This window comes from Neopsephotus bourkii, unplaced genomic scaffold (genome assembly GCF_033783945.1).
Source record: "Neopsephotus bourkii isolate Nb327-2 ecotype Australia unplaced genomic scaffold, CSIRO-AGI_Nbou_v1 NB_457, whole genome shotgun sequence".
NCBI classification, from domain to species: Eukaryota; Metazoa; Chordata; class Aves; order Psittaciformes; family Psittacidae; genus Neopsephotus; species Neopsephotus bourkii.
This window is the reverse complement of record NW_026900959.1, coordinates 1194057-1212444: the sequence shown is the minus strand read 5'-3', so window position 1 is coordinate 1212444 and position 18388 is coordinate 1194057. Positions and strand designations below refer to the sequence as shown.

At 43.3% G+C, this 18388-nt stretch overlaps 2 protein-coding genes across 4 annotated transcripts in view; both read left to right on the top strand.

Annotated features, from left to right (window-relative positions):
• Window positions 1-14884, top strand: part of CDCA2 (cell division cycle associated 2) — a 251906-nt gene extending 237022 nt beyond the window's left edge. The window contains exon 17 of the mRNA XM_061349735.1: window positions 14873-14884. The gene's annotated coding sequence lies outside the window, so the exon portion shown is untranslated. The remainder of the gene's footprint in view (window positions 1-14872) is intronic.
• The window catches only part of PPP2R2A (protein phosphatase 2 regulatory subunit Balpha), a 39859-nt gene that overhangs the window by 1836 nt on the left and 19635 nt on the right, over window positions 1-18388 (top strand). For 2 of the 3 annotated variants that reach the window (XM_061349732.1, XM_061349729.1), the window contains exon 2: window positions 722-796. In XM_061349732.1, the coding sequence (XP_061205716.1) occupies window positions 722-796 (75 nt within the window). Of the gene's footprint in view, window positions 1-42; window positions 109-721; window positions 797-18388 lie in introns of those variants that run through there. The other variant, XM_061349730.1, reaches the window with a different exon arrangement.

The following is an 18388-nucleotide window of genomic DNA, read 5'->3' as shown; positions in this document are numbered from 1 at the left end:
CTGGGTGGTGATTTTGGTGTGTGTTTTGGTGGCAGGGTTCAAATGAATCACTGCCTTCCGCCCAGGCAGTAATGTTCCTCAAGTTTTCTCTTCGCTCCGTGTTCTATGGTAGTAGAACTTGTTCACATCTGGTTGCTTCTTTGCTTTGCTGCTCGGATTTGCTGCTTTTTGTTTGCAGGCTGGTAGCTGCTTTCGTTACTTCTGCGAAGACACTCTAAAAGCGTGGTAAAATCTGTTTTCTTTAGCCTTTAGTATGGAGGTCGAGTTCTCTGCTTTCGGAGAAGAAGGAATCGAATGGACGCGTGGTTTATAGCGAAGGGAAGGTTGGAACGTGCCAAAACGCACAGCTTTTCGGTAGAGTTTTGACTTCTGAAGTAGGAAGAAGCTGGTGGGAAGCAGGATTTTCCTGCACTCATTTTAAATGCGCAGTTAAAGTTGGCACTGGCAACGCTACCGAGTCCAGCGAGCTTTTGGCGACGGAGGAGGCTCTTGTCGCTGCTGCTGCTGCTTACAGGGGCTTTGCTAAAGCCGTGCTGGACGCTGGCAAAGGGCTCCTGACAAAAACAGTATCTGTAAAGGAAAAGGTGGGGAGGGGCAGCTGGGGATTGTGCTGCTGCGGAAGTAGGCGGCGTGCACAGCGCTGCCTCAAACTGTCAGCCTGGAACTGCTGAGAGCTCTTTGTGCTGCTGGGGGGTCTCACGTCTGTGGTTGTGTTTTCTAGGAGCTGGAGGAGGCAATGACATTCAGTGGTGTTTTTCTCAGGTGAAAGGCGCTGTAGATGATGATGTAGCAGAAGGTAAGAGCAATATTTCTTTTACTGCTTATTCTTGACTTTTTTTCTGCCGCTCAGGGAGGGAGATGTGAATGCAACCTTCCTGAAATACCTTGGTGTTCCTGCATGCAATCGAGCAAAGCAAAGAGACGTTTAATGTGCATTGAGATACCTTGATTCAGGATCCAACTGTGGTTTGAGCGTGCTCCTCAGCACGCTTCTTACAAAGGCTGAATTCAGGCTCCTGAAATATTTTGCTGGAGTTGTTTTCCAGGGTTAAGCTTTTCCTGTCACTCAGCTTTTGAGCTGTGCTTTTTCCTAATCTGCAGAATGGGGAATGTGGTACTTGCATTCCACAGGGAGGTGTTGGGAGAATTAATTAATGCTTGTGCTCTTTGAAGATCTAACTGCTAGATAAAGATCGAGTAATTTTCCCAATCTTCCCAGCTTCTGTTAGCCAGGAGAAGAAGAAAGCTGAATATTCGTGTGTGCTTATTACATACTGTGTGTTTGAAATAATACTGGGAATTGCCTAAAACTTGTCCAAGCTGGCAGTGACAAATGTCACCTTACACTAAGATGGCTGCCTCTGATTGTGACAGCAAGAACTGTGCTTGTTTTCTTTTCCTTGGACTGGGGATCATGAGGGGGATTGTACCATCTCTGTGCTGCTCCACCACTGTGCTAAAGAACATTTCCTCTGCAATCCTTTTTGAGGGAAAAGGATCATTTCCTTGCCATAAAGTCCTGTTTGCACCACACAGCCCATGGATCACGAGTTAGATTTGTTCTTTTGCAAGCAGTTGGCCTTGGCACTTACAGAATTCCTATAAAAAAAGGGGTTGATGTATCTTGGATGCTCTGAGTTACAAGTGAGATTAATGCTGTATTTAGAAAAGCAGTAACTCCGGTTTCCATTATTTTTCCATTAGACATGTGCTCAAATTAAACTTCCAAAGGCCAGAACAATCAGTATAAACACAAGCGACTTGGTTTTATGTAGTAGCTGCAGCATGTGGCAAATGATGCACTTTCACAGACTCCTGTCACATGTAAGCTGCCTTTTGGAAACAAGAAAGCTGTAGCAATTCTTTAAGTTGAATTTTCAGTTCTTCAGGAAGTCTCTTTTAAAGCTTGAGCTCAAAACTGAAGTGCAGTATGGTTCTATTAGCCATGGCAGACTTTAACTTCTGTGACCTTTCATTGCGTACCAAACCAAATCCCTAATTAGAACAAATACTGAGGAAGTCGTGGTCATCTGGCTGGTGCGTGCAAATAATTCTTCATTAAAATAGACACATTGACGAGTATGTAATAGTTATGAGCTTCTCTTTGTAGAGTAAAAGTGGCTTTTACAGGGATCTGGAAATGCAGGAGTCAGGAAATACTCAGTCCATAACTTCCTTAGTATTGTACTTGGTGTGGCAAGAGATGACTTGCCAGCCTCAGGCTTCCTGACAGGTTAGCACTGTACTGTGCAGTGCTGGAGTTCAGGGGAGCTTTCACTGCCAGTGAACTGACCAGCCTCTGTTCAGGCAGTCAGGATGCTTCCAGAATCCTTAAGAATGTCCAGTTTTGGTTTTATGGAGGAAGTACCTTCTGATTTTTTATGGCCCAGAGAGCAAAAAGGACTTTAATTCCATTGTCAGCTATGGCAGACTTGGGATGAGTCTTAACATGCAAACCCTTTGATGTAATGCAACACGTGGTGAAATTTTGGTGCCTGGATCTTGGAGAGAGGTCCCGAGGTTGGTGTTACACGTGGTTGTAATGAATTTGTTGAGCTGCAGTTCTCTTCCTGTGTATTCAGCTCTCACAATTCATGCTGGAAACGGTTGAAAGCCAACTGTCTAATCAGAGTGGAAGTGCAGCTTCCATGCAGTCCTTTGAGTTCTTGTTATGCTTTGTAATGCCTCCTTGTGATACTCTTGGACAGGTTAATAGTGTATCAAGCTGGTTGCATTTTTTCCTTTTCTTAGCTGTATTTCTAGCTTCAAGCTTCATTTGAATGAAACAGCCTTGTGTGATTCCTGCAGAAACTGGAGCAGCAGCTCTGCATGCTCCTGCTCTTCGTTCCGAACACCCGAGGGTGAGTGGAGGTGGCTCTCAGTGTAGTCTGAGGACCTTTTTGCCTCCCTGCCCTTGTGTCTTCTTTCTTGTGGCAGGCACCATGGTGAAAGCTGAAGAAAATCTGGCTGTCTGAAACTTTAATTAACTGCTGTGGTCTGCAGCTAATGAGTACGGACTCGCATCACGTCTGGGACTGAGGACAGTGCCACGTGTGTGCTGTAGCACCCAGGCTGTGGATCACTGGGGTTTTTAATGGCATTAGAGCTCGAACTTAAAAGTAACTTCTGTTGTGGAAAGGTGAAACTTCACTAATAACAAAGGGAGCAAACAAACCCGAAAGAAATGGGAGGTTTTGCCTTCTGTTTTCTTCCTGCTCTTAATGTGGTGTTGATGCTGGAAAGCTGGCCTCAACTAACCTAATAAAGTGTTAACCAAGAAAACTGTATCAGTTTCATTGCATTACTCTGTAGAATGCAAACCTGGTGGCCTCTCTGATTGCCTGTAAACCAGACCAATGAAGGGTAGTGTTTTTAATACAGTGATAGTGGCAGCAACACTAAAAAGCTTGCTACAAACATTAGTACACAGCTCCCAGAGCATCTGAGGTCAGACGTGATGGTGGAACCTGCATGTAATATGTGTAACCTGTAGTTCTTTAGATCCTTAGGCTAGAATGATTGTCTATTGCAAAGTCAATACTTGGTGGCTTTGATGGCTGAAACATGAACTCTGATACATATGGTTCTTAATTTTCTGGCTTTATAAGTACTCTGTAATAGATGTGATGCTGTTAGATCTAGTGAGGGTGGAAGCAAAAGAAGGGGGAAAGCTGTAACTAAAGCTTGAGGAAAGGTGATGGTAGAGGGTTTATATTGCAGACCTGCCTGTGTGGTTCTGCTGTGGCAAAGCTCCTCTAACTTGAAGAATATGGATGTGTGTGGGGCAGAGAACTAGCCTCTCTTCTCCTGGTATGTATGGAATTTATCCTTGGTTCTAAACTCTGGCCTGGCCCTATTGGATCACAAAGTTAAGTATGGGAATGCTGTTAGACTTAGCCTTAGGGTCCTTCATTTGAACTGATGGCCAAAGCTTGCCTTTTTGTAATTTAATGGCCCAGTGCGTAAGGGAAAGGGTATTTTTCTCCCTTAATTTTATATTTGTCTTGCTGGAGCCTATTCCTACAATGTAATTGTTGGTTTGGGACTTGTTTTTACTCTTCTGCTCTTGTGCTCTCCAAGATGTGGCATAATGGCAGCTCCAATTGGAAACAGCTAAGATTTGTGAGTTTAAACTGTCTCTGAAAGCTAGACACTTGCTTAATGGAATGAGGTTGTACTTCAGAACAAATAAAGTCAAATTTGTTTAATTACTTGGCAAAAGGAAAAGAGTCAAGCTTCTGTCTAAATGTTCTTTCAAGTATAATCCAAAGATATGTGAAAGTCTGATAGTCTGGGTCTGAGAAGGGGTGCCAGGAACTTAAGTCTTAAGCTTTAACCCTGAGTTTGACAAGGTGTTTAACTATTTCATGCCCAAATAGTCTCTGAATTAATAACCTGTGAGTTGTTTCATACTCAAGACATTGCTGTGGTCTGGTTCGGTTTGTGTGCACGAGGAAGAGATGCAGTCTCTTGGGTTTTTTCCCCAGCCCCCTCTTTTGTGTGTGGTCAGAGACACAAACAAGATCTGACTTCTCCCTCACTCAGGAATGCTTTCTCTATTTGATTCTGGGTATGTTATATCTTTTGAGTGTAGTTTTGTGTTTATTTTTGGCAGACTCCAAAGCTGCAGAGCAGCTATGGGAACTGTTGTTGCTTCAGTGATGGGAGTTTGTCTTCAGTGCACAAAAATAGTTATCTCAGAGTAAGGAAAACCGAAGCCAGGAGTGGGGACTGCTGTAAAAAGCAGTTTACCATGATCTGGAGATCACCATCTCTTGCCTTACCAGAAAGCTTTTTCTTTGTCAAGTAACACGTATCTGTAATAGTGGATTAGAGCTGCTGAGTCTGCTTCAGAAGGTTGCTTAGCTCTGTCCCACCAGTCTGTTGTTCCTAGGGGCACATCTGGTTCTGTAGGCTTACAGCAGCTGATGAGTAGGGGCTGGTGCCTTGTAGATGGAGGGATGTTGCTGGCATCATTTGGGAAGAAGGGCTTCTACCAAGCTGTGTTTGTGGGCAGGAGTCACAGAAGGGAAATGGTGGTGGTATGGAAGTCACTGCTGGGTGGTTTTTTAATGGGAGTTGATGGAGTAGGAGGGGAGCAAAAATTAACACAGAAAACTAGCAAAGGTGTGAGAGGTTGCAGTCATAATGATGAAGAAAGACTGAGGTATAGTTGTGGGAGGGAGCTTAATTTGGGGTTTGGAAGGCTGTGGTTATGTTCTCATAAGGTAACGTTAGTTAGAAGGAGCAAGGACTAGTAATGGGTTTGGTTATAAGGAGTAGTTTAAAATATGCTATAGGTAAGTAAAAAGCCAGAAGGTTATGGCCCTATTCTGTATTCCTAAGCCTGCTTCTGTATTTCAGCTCTTCTGTCTTCAGCTGTTTGCAGAATGACTGACTGTATCGAGGGAGAGAAATAGGCTGCTGTGTTGCAGGAACTGCTGCTGTGGATTGACTAAAGCGTTCAGCTAAAGTGCAGAGTCCCCCACAACAAAGAGCATTTAGCAAACAGCTAAATAGTAAGTGGCTGTTGAGCTCCCTAAAGTTATTCAGTGCTTGCTCTTGACATGGGTTTGCTAGCTGGGGCACTTCAGCTTGTCAGTCATGCTGACCAGTGTTGTTCTGTTACTTCTCTAATGCTTTGCTCTTCTTGGAATCTTTCTGGCTTAAATTAAAAATGAGTTGGAAAAAGGAGTGAGTGTTCTGTGTTGTCAGTACGGTGGTTCCAGTGATCAAACCATCAGACTCCAGCAGTACAAAGGAGCGCAGCTTGGCTCTCAGTGCCGGTGCTGGTGATCGCAGCTCTCTATCAGCATTGTGAAACTTCATGCTTTATGCTACCTAAACCATTCAGGTGTGGGCCTACCTACCCTACAAATGGGCTTTCTGGGTAGTTGTAGCTTCATAGGATGGTTTGGAAGAGCTAAAATGAAGAATAAAACTCCTAGTGGAGGCAGTGCTGAAGTAAGAGTTAAGAGCTGGGTGTTGCTAGCTGTACTGTCTGCCTTCCCCCCCCCCCCCCCCCCCAGTCTTTCTGTTCTCTTCTGACTCGCCTATTTAGGCCATGGCTACATGTTTGGCAGCATTTCTGCTTAAAGAGGCACTCCTTCCCACTTTGCTGGCACAAGTGCTCGTGTAGCTGCACAATCAAGTTGTTGGGGAAGCTGATCCAGATGAAAAATACTGAAAATTGTGCTTATGACTGGATTAATTTTCGGCTGAATTGAACCCTCATCTGGTTCTCAGTGCTCTCTGCAGTGCTCTCTGTGCACTTGTGCCAGCATTGTGGGGGGGGGTGATCAGGTAGCTCAGAGGAATACCAGGAACTCTTGAAGATGGCTGGTCTCTTTACAGGACTTTACATACAGTCAACACAAGACCCTGCTATTGCAAATGGTGGAAAGGACTTTAAACCTTTGCTCTTCAAGGTATATACTTGGAACATGTGCAGTCTGGAGGCCAGCAACAGAATATATCCAGTCCTGGTACTGTAACCTTAAGAGACTGAGTTACAGTGCTGGCCAAAATAATTAGTGGAAGCTTTGGCATGGTGCACAGAGGTCCTGCATCACTGGTCATCGTCTTTTAGAAGTGAAGACTGAAGCTGGTCCAAGTCTGTGCTGCTGCTGAAAGCAGATGGACCTGGAGATTTCTGCTGGGTTATGTTGTGGTCAGATCAGATCCCTCAACTTCATTCAGGCTGTGTGGATGTGTAAAGAAGGGGTGATGAAAACATGGGCCTGGGGGCAGGTGGGGGATGTGGAACTCCCTCATCTGGTAGCAGCATGAGTTTAGGTAGGTCTAAGCCAGTTGTCAAAATGCTGTGCAGTGTGGCAGTTCCAGATGCTTTTGAAATGGGATGGCGTGTACACATGTGCAGGAGCACACCCCATGGCATTTATCACTGGTGTAAATAATCCTACCAACGTGTGTTTTGCAGCAAAACTAATACTCATAGAGTGGGTTTTCTTTCTTCAGTGTCCACATGGGCACTATGTGGAAATGACGTTTGTTTAGCAGTGTTGCTAGCTCTGTTAGTGAGAGCTGTGCTACTACCAGCAGAGTTTAGTTTCTTGGGAGCAGTTGCAGAAAAGTATACTGGTTAAGTGGGAGCCAGATTACTGACTGATTGCTTTACTGTAAAGCACTTAAAAGAGAATCTGACAAATGGTTACCTGTTCTTACTGTATTCTATCCCTCTTAATATGATTTGAAAAACTGATCCCTTGTTTGGGTTTTGTCTTCACCTAAACTAATGTATTGTCTTGCATTTAAAAGCTGTAGAATCATGCCTGCCTTGCTGTAGATGCTGTTTGATTGTACAGCCAGTTAAATTTGCAATGTACTATACCTCTTGTATATACCTCAATCACTGATGGTACCAAGTTAAGGCTACTATTTGTTCTTTCCTCTTTAGGACACACCGTGTTTCCAAAGCCATTGCATTAGTATGAGATGCTTTTATAACTGCCTGAAGGGTATTTTCCATATTTTCAGTGCTTTATAACATGCACTACCATAACTATGTCTATAATACCTTTAGCATGGAGCATTGTGGAGTAAGTCAGAGTTCAGGGTTCATGTGAGACTGAGGTTTACCCTCTCAACTGATTGAAATGAGACTAACTGAAATAAATGCAAAGTCTTGGTATAGGTTGGCACTTGTGAATGTGAATAGAGACAACAGTTACTGTGTTCCTATGAGGATAAAAGGAGAGAAATACAGGAAGCATGCTACTTGATCCAGACCAATTCAGAATAATCTCTTTCAAGATGCAGCAGTAGGTCTTATAGTCAAAATAACAACAGCTGGTCAGTCCTCTAGGTTTTAAACTTGAGTGGAATAGATGGAATTACAGCTTTGTTATATTGCTTTATGGCTCAGTTATGCTTTTACAGCATGTACTAGCTAACTGCTGCTTTTGTAAGGTTAGTATGTAAGCGAGCTGGAAATAGAAAGGATGTTGTCATTTTTTAATGCTGTTACATGAGCCTTTGTGAAAATGAGGGAAGCCTAAAAAGGTGTCTTGTGTTCAAAGTATTGATGCTTTGTGTGTGTGTGCACTTGGTAATGATTTTATTATCTAGCAGGACTTCCTTTACGCTCCCGCTGGCTTTCTGGCTCCCCAGTGTCCTGCTTGAGGACACTGCTCTGGGCAGCAGGTAGTGTTACACAATGGGTGGTCTTGCCATCTTCCCTTCTGCAGCTGGAAGGTTTTGGGGTATTGCATTTGCCCTACATTAAGATGCTGGCCAACGAGGCATCACAAAGTACTAGTGCAAACTGATAAAAAAACAGCTACAAGAAACCTGGAGAGGGGCTTGGGACAAGGGCCTGTAGGGACAGGCCAAGGGGAATGGCTTGAACCTGCCAGAGGGGAGACTGAGCTGAGCTCTTAGGCAGAAGCTCTTCCCTGTGAGGGTGCTGAGGCGCTGGCACAGGGTGCCCAGAGAAGCTGTGGCTGCCCCATCCCTGGCAGTGCTCAAGGCCAGGTTGGACACAGGGGCTTGGAGCAAGCTGCTCCAGTGGAAGGGGTCCCTGCCTGTGGCAGGGGTTGGAACTGGATGAGCTTTAAGGGTCCCTTCCAACCCAAACCGGTTTGGGATTCTGTGATTCTGTAATACTACTGAAAATAATGGAGGCCCCTGTGCATCCCTGTGAGTTACAGATCCAGGAGGGGCTGTGAGCTTCTGCCTCTAAGTTACTGTGCTTTTGTTGGGCACTGGAGGAGAAATTATTAATTTGGTCAGCCAGTCTTTATAAAAATGTATTTTCCTCTTAGCAACCCACAAGTGGCAGCAGCATTAAAACCAGCCTGCTCAGGCCCCATGTTAAACCCCTTGGGCAGTTACGCTTGAGTCTAATTTTGGAAGAATTACAATTTTAGGGTCAGGAAAAGAGGGTTTTAAACGAGTTGTGTTGTAAGAGAGATTGATTTCCCGGGTCTATAGAATGCATTTTGTGTGGAAATGTTTCTCCTTGCATTTTCAATTGTAGTTCTTCCATTAATGCTCTGGGAATAATGCAGTCTCCAAGCACACACAGTTGGCACTCGGGGTTTGAGACCTTGAGAGCAGATAATTGCATATATTCAGGAGCAGTTGAGGTAACTGAGACTTCAAACTATAGCTGCTTATTTAAACTTTGGAGTAATTTTAATACATTCTTGTCTGTTAAACGCTAGGAGATGTTTCCTTTTACCTTAACGAATAGAAAAAGCATTCCAGGGACCACTGTTTGATTCTTAAAAGTAGTCATGTCAGCTGAGCTTTCTCCTGCTGGAAGATGGTGCACAGAAATTCTGCCCTGTGTGTTGTGTGTAGTGCTCATAAATGGAGTGTGGAGGACGTGTTCAGTGTAACTTCAGATTTCAATGTCAATTTGCCCAGCAGACAGACCAACACACTGAACTGAACCTTGAGCTTCAACGCTCATAAATATATAATGGTTCCCTAACACACTTGTGTAAGAGCTACTGGACTTTTTTCCAGGGGAATTACAGAACAAAGTTAACTTGTTAGGTCATGTTCTTGGTGCATTGTGTAAGGATTAATTCATATAAATGGTGGAGATCATTAAAAAATAAAGCCTTGGATTGTCTTTTAATAATCCTCCTGTTCAGCTTGTTCTGGAGTGTGGCCTTGGTATGGAAAGGGGAAGTAAAATTCACATTGCCTCCTGTCTTGCCTATAGGTTCATTGTCACTTCAGGTAACTGCTGCTGCAGAGATACGGTCCTTCCCTGAGCTTTGGCTTTGAGCTGACCCAGATTCCCTTAGCTTAGTGATAACTTTGGGAGACTGTCCTGGATGAAAAATGTCTTGGATTATTTGCTATCAGTTTAACTGTATCCCGAGTTACCTTCCCCATTGTGATTAGTCAAACTGTAGCACGCTTGTGCGATAGGTAGTGGTGCTGCAGGGATGGGACAAGGGATGTGAGAGGTGAATGGATGGTTGCTTCTCTTGGAGATAACAGTGATGGTTTTAAGGCAACATGTGAAACTGGTGCTGTGGAAAACTTGGCTCAGCCTATTCCTCAGCCTTTTTGTGCCTATAGCAGATAGATCCTTGTGCAGGGTTTCATATGGAAACTGCACTTTGAGTAAAATGAGACTCGTGCTTGAGGACATCTCTTCTAAAAGATCAGTGTGAACAAACAGTGATTGAAGTTGAAGCCCACAACCGTTTTCATTCCATAGTCTGGCAGTGTGAGAATGGCACTGCTTTAGAGAGGTAATAGTGAAACATTCATAAGCTCTTTTAGCAGGATGTGGAACTGGCAGGAATGGCTGACAAACCTGTTAGACCTTTCTGTGTATGCTTCTGCCTTTTCTCAGTCTGTTCTTATCACAGCCTCGGTTTTACCTTTTTCTTCTGAATCTTTATTTCTTTTTTGTTTTTCAAGAACTGCTCAGGATCTTTCCTCTTGCTCCAGACTCTTCTGGAAGTGATAACCCACTGCTGAAAGTGGTGGGGGCTGGTAATGTACCAGTTGTGTTACTGGAGCAGAACACATGCTGTGCTTAACCCAGCAATTTTGTCTGTGACAATATTTGGATGCCTCTGAGGGAAGTGCAGCAGGAAGAGCATTTAAACAAAACAGAACACTCAGAGATTCTGCACATCAGGTTGTTGGCTCCCTGGAGCCTGTGGATTCTTCTCCTTGATTTGACCTGAACAAGCTTGTACCAAAACCTTAGGAATAACAGACATCCACTTGTTTCTGCAGCATTCTCATCTTTCTGCTGTTTCTGAAAATCAAGGGAGTATGTTCTAACTTGCCATCTACAACTGTGCCACTAGGTCACCTCTGTGTTCTGGGGCTCTGTGCCTGCACAAGGGTTACTAAGCATGTGTGGTGTTAGGAAAGGTGCTATGACCCAAGTGTTTGCATCCTTTGAAGGAACATTTCTGGCTCAGTCTTTGCTTCTTACTGATTGCTGTCCTTTGGAAGAAGTCAGGAGGTGGTGGAGCAGCCACGGAGCCTCTTTGGTCTTGTGAGCTTGTTTATGTCTATGTTGAGTTCTTTTTCCAGAAGTTCTATAATTATGCAGTGTTCAACTGGAGGTTGTTTGGCACCTTCCCATTCATGTGCTTTCTAACCAGGCTTTTGACTGAGGCTCAAGTTTCTTAGCTGTTACTAGTCTTGAACTTGCTACCAAGTTTTAAGTTTAGATTTAAACTTAATTATCTGCGTGGACAAAAATGGAGATAACACAAAGTAATCACCCCGAGCTGTTCCATCGGGAAGGTCAGTGGTCATTTTAATCCCTCCGTGCTTTGTTTTCCTTGTCTGGAGACAAATGTGCTTCTTCCTCAAAACAAGAGTTCTGAAACTTTTCAAAGTTGCTTCAAGGACCTTTAAGGTCCTTGCAGGACACTAATACAAAACAGTCTCCATTTTGTTTGTTTCTGTTTGTTTTGTTCTACAGCTCTTCCAAAATCCAAAGAAAAGGTCCTAATCTATAAGTAGAAAACGTAAGATATGTAAAATAACTAACTTAAAAATCAAGGTAGGTGTTTTGCTCAGATTAGTAGACTCTCTCTATATATACTTCTAAGATGTGTTATAAAGAGTCTGCCTTAAAGTTGTCAAGATCTATAGATTGCATTTTGCATCTAGAAGCAAGTGTCAATGGTCTCTGAAAGTCCAGGCCAGAAACTGGTGTTGGCCCCTGCTTAATAAAAGTGTGTTTTAAGGAGCTGAGGCCTACGTGCTTGGGCCAGAATAGAAACACAGGGAGGTACTTGCCAAGTGAGTTAACAAAAAAAGAAGACTCTTTTTTCAGGTTCCAAGTGCCAGTAAGAAGCACATTAAGTATTAAAATGAATTGCTGAAGGAGTGAATACCCATGGAGAGTGAAGAGATCAGAAATTTCTATTCCAGTCACTTAGGACTGTGCATTCATCTCTGCTGGAAACTTCAGTTGTACTTGTGACCTTCACAGGCACTGTGCTTTCCAGCAAGCTGCCTGAAGCCCATGGGGTGAATGTGCCTGCCTCCCTCCTTCCTTTCCTCCCCTTTCTCTTAGAGTAGGTAAGAATGATTTTTGCTTTCATTTCCCTTAGAAGGAGGCACTTCACCTGTTGTCTGAGGTACAATGGTCTCTTGCATTCTACACATGAAGATTAGAAGCCTTGGAAATCTTTGGCCTTAGCTTTTGCACCTGAAATAAAAGCTTCGGTCAAAGACTGTGAGAGAAGTCTGAAGCAGCCATATGGCTTCTGGGAGCTGTGTTTATATCACCAAGTCACAGAATTCCAGTAGCTGCTTCTGAAGGGCATTGCCAAGCAATGATGCTCTGTTAAAATACTGCTGCTAATTTTCCACCTGCAGTGTATGTATTAGAGTGGCTTCAGCAAAAGAGAAAATCAAGATATTCCAGTGCTCTGAGTCTGTAGCATTCTCAGTGACAAGAAAGGCACTGCCTGAAGGCTTCTGTTATGTACATGCAAAACAATGGCACAGTATGTTATTTCCAAACATATTGTTATTTGCAAACAGAAAACCAACCGCTGGCTTTTCTGTGCTCTGCAGCCTATTGAAATCCTGGCTGTGATTCCAGCAGAGATTTTTCCATAAATAGCTCTGTACTACTTGGGAACACAAACAAGCCTCTGAAAACATCTAAAGTAAGGTCTGCTGAGGGGACTGTTGAGCTGGTGTTGTTAGTGTGTGCTTGGGGGTAGACACTGTGGTGGATGTGAACGGTTTCTGCAGGGTGGGGGGGCTGTCAGCAGCATTTGAGAAGTAGCTACTGATTGGAATTGGTTTCAAGGACTCATATATTACCTGGCTTGAGCATAGGGAAAGCACTAATACAAATGAACAGATAGAAGCAGCAGCAGGTATGTTTTCCTTTAGTACTGAAGTTTGTGTTTTTTAAATAACAGCCATTAGGTAATGACTTTAGGTAGTAGTTCAAATAAATACAACCAGAGATGATTTACTTTTTCAGTGAACAGACATCCAAATTAAAGCATCCTTTTAACGTTTTTGCCGATTGCATGTTTGCTTATGTGAATTGAGAGCTAATTTTGGTAGTGCAGGTTTTTCAGGTATTATATAGGTGAAACACCCTCTTGAATAAGTAATACAAGGTCAACTTCAGTGTAGATGTGTTCAGCTATAATTGGTGTAAGCTATCTTGAGTAAGGTAATTTGTTGTCTTGAGGAGAAGCTTGCAAACATCCTGTGCATTAGGAGAGATGAATGAATCCATCCGGCTGCTGCCTGGGCCACAGGGCTGATTTCTGCTAGGCCTGCTGCTTGGAAGTATTTGTAACAAAGCCCCTTTTACAGGGACTCAAAGTGCATGAGAATAACTGGGGTACTTGTGGAACCTGTGCTGAGTGACAGAGGCACTTCCATGTCCTGCTCAGCCCCTGCTTATCGAGCAAATGTGTTTCTCATCTGTCACAGTGGAACGGGGATGGCATCGCAGAGAACGGGCTGACAGACCTTGGGAGCTTGTTAGTGTAGTCTCTCAGTGCACATCTTTCAATTATAACTGTTAGTCCTGTTGGATGTGTGCTACAAAACCTTCGTCTGTGGAGATTCTAGAGTCTCAGAAGCACATACCTGAGATCTTAGCTACCCACAGCCTTGAATGACTTCTTTCATAATGTCTAAAGTCACCTTTGAAGGAGCACCTGAAATTCCTGTGTGGGGATTGTGCTCTGGTCTTGAATGGAAATTACTCCCGATACCCATAAGAGGCAGTGACTTCATGCTATTAACTGGATACAACTTAGTGGGAAGAACAGCTTAACTGCTGACACTTTCTTTTTTTAAGGCCTAGATGGTATTTCTGAGCTTCTTGAGATTCTTTCCCCCCTCCCTGAACATTCTTTGTCATTGCTCCTGGGCATATTGAGAACAGCTCCTCAAGAAAATGGAAGTATGAATAAAAGAGGCAATACAGCAAAGCACTCCTGCTACCAAGGGTAATGAGCCTGGTTTCTGGAAAATAGATACATTGCTGACGTGTTTCTCACAGTGAGAAGAAATAAAGCTTGAATCAACATCACTCCAATTCTTCTAGTGCATTTTGGGAAGCCTCATGCTGTGTATAACTTGTCATAGCATGTCTTGGGAGTGTTATGAGCCCTTCTGTAAGCCTTGTATGTAAGTCCTGAAGGAGCCTGGTGAGTGTGTAGAGCTGTGACTGAACCCTAAGAATACAGGTTTTCCAGGCTTGAGACAGAGTTGTGGTCTCCTCAGTCTTCCTGCTGCATATGGTTAGTGGGATGTCCTTCACCTGCAGGTCAGCAGGAATGTTTTCAGGGAGGTAGGGAACAGCAGCACTCTTCTCTGAATGGAGGAGGTTTCATTCCTCTGGTCCAGCATAAAGTTAATTCTGGAAAATCAGTAAATCTGGGTTTTTGGCCTCGGCAGTGCTAAAATTGTGATGTTAGTTTCTTGGAAATTGGCTATGCAGGAACAGTTTGTTGTAACTTTATTAATGCTATGTTGTAAAGTAAAGCTCTGCAGGCAGAAAATACGGTGGAACAAGTTGTGTACCAGAGGACTAAAGCCAGACAAATGCTGTGTTAGAGCAGAAATAATCAAATCTGTTCTTTATAAGCCTTTTTGTCTTGACTCTCATGTTGCTTAGCAAGTCCCTCAGTTTTGAGAGTGATAGAACATTCAGGCACCTAAAGGGATCTCATATGAAGTAATTGTGGGCATGAAGTTAGTTCCTGCTACGGTTAGTTTTGTTCCCTATACTGAGATACGTAGGACCTGTATGTGATTTTACAGACAGAAGGACAGAAATGGCGAGTAACTCCATGACTACAAACATAACTTAACCCCTTTATCGTCTTTGTCCTGGAAGATCTGTCATAAATGAGTGTAGGGTTTGCAGGCTGAACAGTGCTGCTGTAATGAGAGCACAACTCCTGTGGCTCATGTTCGAAACTGCCTTGGCTGCCAGAATTCTGTGGCACGTGATTGAAGCCAAAGGTTTGGGGTTTCTTTGCTTGCATCTAAACAGGGACACTTAATTCTTCCAGGTTAAGTGTAACTGATGAGTGCTGTGACAAGAGCAGGGCACAAGCATACCTAGGCCAGGTATCTAATCATCAGATGGATTTTATTTAGTAGATGATGCTTTCAGAATGAATTAAGTTAATAGTTAAAATGCATTTAGGTTCTTAAACATAGGTGTTGCTTAGGTACTTCATTTCCTTGATATTGCTGCTGTTCTTGTTTATATTTCACATCAAAAACATCCTTTCTGATGGAGTGTTAAATAGCAATTAAATTCAAGGGGTGCACAGTCCTTGACAGTTCTGTAATCCAGGGGGTGGAAACAACTGTTCCCACTCTGGGGTTTTAATATTATAATCCTAACCTTGAGTGAGGAGGAGTGCACGCTGTGATTGAAGGGGGATTGTTCCAAACCGGTGTGACACATTCTCGGTAGGAAGGCTGCTCTTCTCCTTTCCTCACCTGAAAACAGACTGAAGCTTTACAGGTTGGAAGTTCTCAGCAGCTGAATTTTGTGAGGTTCAGAGAACTGAACCCCCAGTAGCTTCCCTGTTGTACAGCTGGCTGGTATTGGGAAACGCACAAGTGTTGGATTTGCTGATGATTCCATTTTGCTCAAGAGCCAGAGCAGTTCTGCTGCTTGGAGGGAGGAAAGGTTGGGGACAGATTTTAAAATGATTATTATATATTATTTTAGATGGTATTTTTGTATTTGATTTTCACAGTGGCTCCAAAGAACAAGCTCAAGGAGAAGCTGTGACCTCTAACTGCTTGTTCCTCCTTGTGAATAAGTGTAGTTCTACAACCTGTGAGATTATTCACCCGCCTTTCGGAGGTTATTTAGGACGGGTACCAGGAGTGGGTCTGGATTTCTGCCACTTCTACCTCTTATGTTTATGATATTAATAAACTGGTGTCAAATGTCCTGGGAACGGGTGATGCAGGTTGAAAGACCTTTGTTTCAGCCAACAATAGACCTGAATTAGTGTGAATAGGAAAAGCAAATAGGCACTTCCTGTCATATTTTAAGGAACACTTGAGTTTGGGGCAGTGTGTGTATTAAGAGATTGAAACTGAATGCTCATCATTTGCTTTTTGTCCCTAGTAAAATGTTCCCTGTGCGTATATGCACATGCATTCGTCTTTCTAAATAGGATTGTAGTACTAATACAATAGTAACATCATAATATGTTTGACTCTTTTTAGGGTATTCTTCAGGGGAAAAACTGTAAACTTGTGTAATGAAGAGCTAAAGAGGGCAGTTGTCTTAGTTATTGCTTTCCTAATTGGGTTTGCTTCCATACTAGAACTTGGGGGCCTCTTGCAAAGACTGTAAACTATTTGAATAGAGTGTCTGGGTGGTGCTTCAGACCACCTTGAGGTTCAGTTGCTTTTTACAGGGTATTGTAAAAGCCAGAACAATGCTGTTTGCGGTTTCAAGGCAGAGGATGCCTGGAGAGACTCAAGGGAATTCCTGTTAGGTATTAAATAATGCTTTGTTACTGAGTTTGAAGAATTCAGGCTGATGTAGCTTGTGTTGAGTTGAAAAATTGCTCTGTCTTGAGCAAATGGTACTTGCACTTTGCAGTAATATGCAAAGTATTATTTGGATAGTGGTAGTCTAACAGAGCTGTGGAGGGCTATAAGAAGCTTCATACACATGCCCCTCTCAATTCCAGGGTGAGAAGGATCATAGGATACATGAGCTTAGGTCTGTGTGTAAAATACACCCTCAGAGGTCCTAGTAATGCGTAGGTGAGGGCAGCTCCCAGGGGACTGCAGCCATAAGGGCTCCAACTAATGTCCTGCTATTGTCAGTGTGTGCTGTTCTTTACATCACTAATGCTGGTGCTGAGTTAACCTTCCCAGTTACACACACACTGCCTCGGTGCTGGCAGCCAGGTCAGCAGGAGCTTTTTGTTGTTGTTGCATCTGGACTGATGTAAATACATTTAATGTCCTTCTCTGAATATGGTTAGACTCCCTGCGCTGTTCTCCCACTAGACCGTGTCCAGCTTAGGGGCAGGACAAGGTACTGGGAACGGTGTTGGTTTGCAGCTTGTCATGAACTAAAGATACTGCTGTGGTCGATTTGTTCTCTGTCACACAGTGGAAGAAGGGAATGGGCCTGTTGGTTTCCCATGCATGTGTTCTGGAAGGAACTGCAGGAATGTCTGCAGGTTTAAAAATAGCAAGTAATTAATCAGGGTGATGAGGGTTAATGATTTCTATCCAGAAAGCAAACAGCTTTGCTTTTGTTTATATAGCGAGAACATTCTTCTACCTGCTGCTGGTACGAGTTTAATATGAGGATTTTTCACTGTAATTCTTGAAGCACTTTATTCATAACTAATTTGGGGTTAAAAACCTGAATCTGTTTAATTCTCTTCTCAGATGGAATGATTTCAAGGCAGCTGTTGGGGATTGTTTTCAGCTCTACAGGTTGGTTTCTTCTGTAGCTTCACAATGAAGTTTGCATAAAAGGAGTTTTAGGATGTGGCGCCAGATTTGGTGAGGAGAAATAAAACCTCTACAGAGAGGTATAGTGATCTAGTGGTTATAGTAACTGTGGTACAGGTATTGTCTCACCAGTCCCATGATGGAGCACAGTTCTAAGTCAATTTAAGGTATAAAAGTTCTTTCCCAAAGCTCACACTAATTTTTAATGTGGCTGCTTTAACTCCTATCACAAAGATGAAACATTAAAGCAGTCTAATGTCACTTTAAGTGGTAGGAAGTTGAGACCAATCAGTTCAGGTTAGTGCAGGTCACATCTGTTTTCAAAGTGCTTTGACCTGCTCCTGTTTTGTTGTCTCTGCTTTTCTCTGTGCCACCGCAGGTGTCTTTGAGTCTGTGTGCTGAAGACTTTGAATTTCCTACTATAGATGGAGGCAGGAAGCCAGTGGTCTGAGGTTTAATTCAGTTTCCTTTCTTTTCTAGCAGTGCCAGATGCTGACCTTGTTTAGGGAGCTGCTGTAAGTGTAAGCTTGTGGAAACTGCACATAGAGACAGAGATGCAGTTAACTGGCATTTTGGTTGTGGGCTCTATAGCCTTCTGCAAGTACAGCTCTGCTGTATGGAGATGGGGTTGCTCCTCAGCATGTTGGTTGTATTGCCCGCCCCAGCAGACTGCTTTTATAATACTCTCAGTTCAGTCTTAATAAACTCTGTTAGCTTAGGAAAAAACAAACTGGCCCATATAAATGAAGTGTTTCAGGGATCATTCACTAGAATTTGAGGTGGTACTCGAAGGTGCTGAGTACACTGTTCCCTGTAGTGACTTCTGCTGCTTCTGAAAGTGGCTGTTGTTTAGCACTCTTGTTTGTTGGCCTCTTGCCTTGGTCCAAAAATGGACCATGGGGGCAGCTAGGGATATGAATTTGCTGGTGGA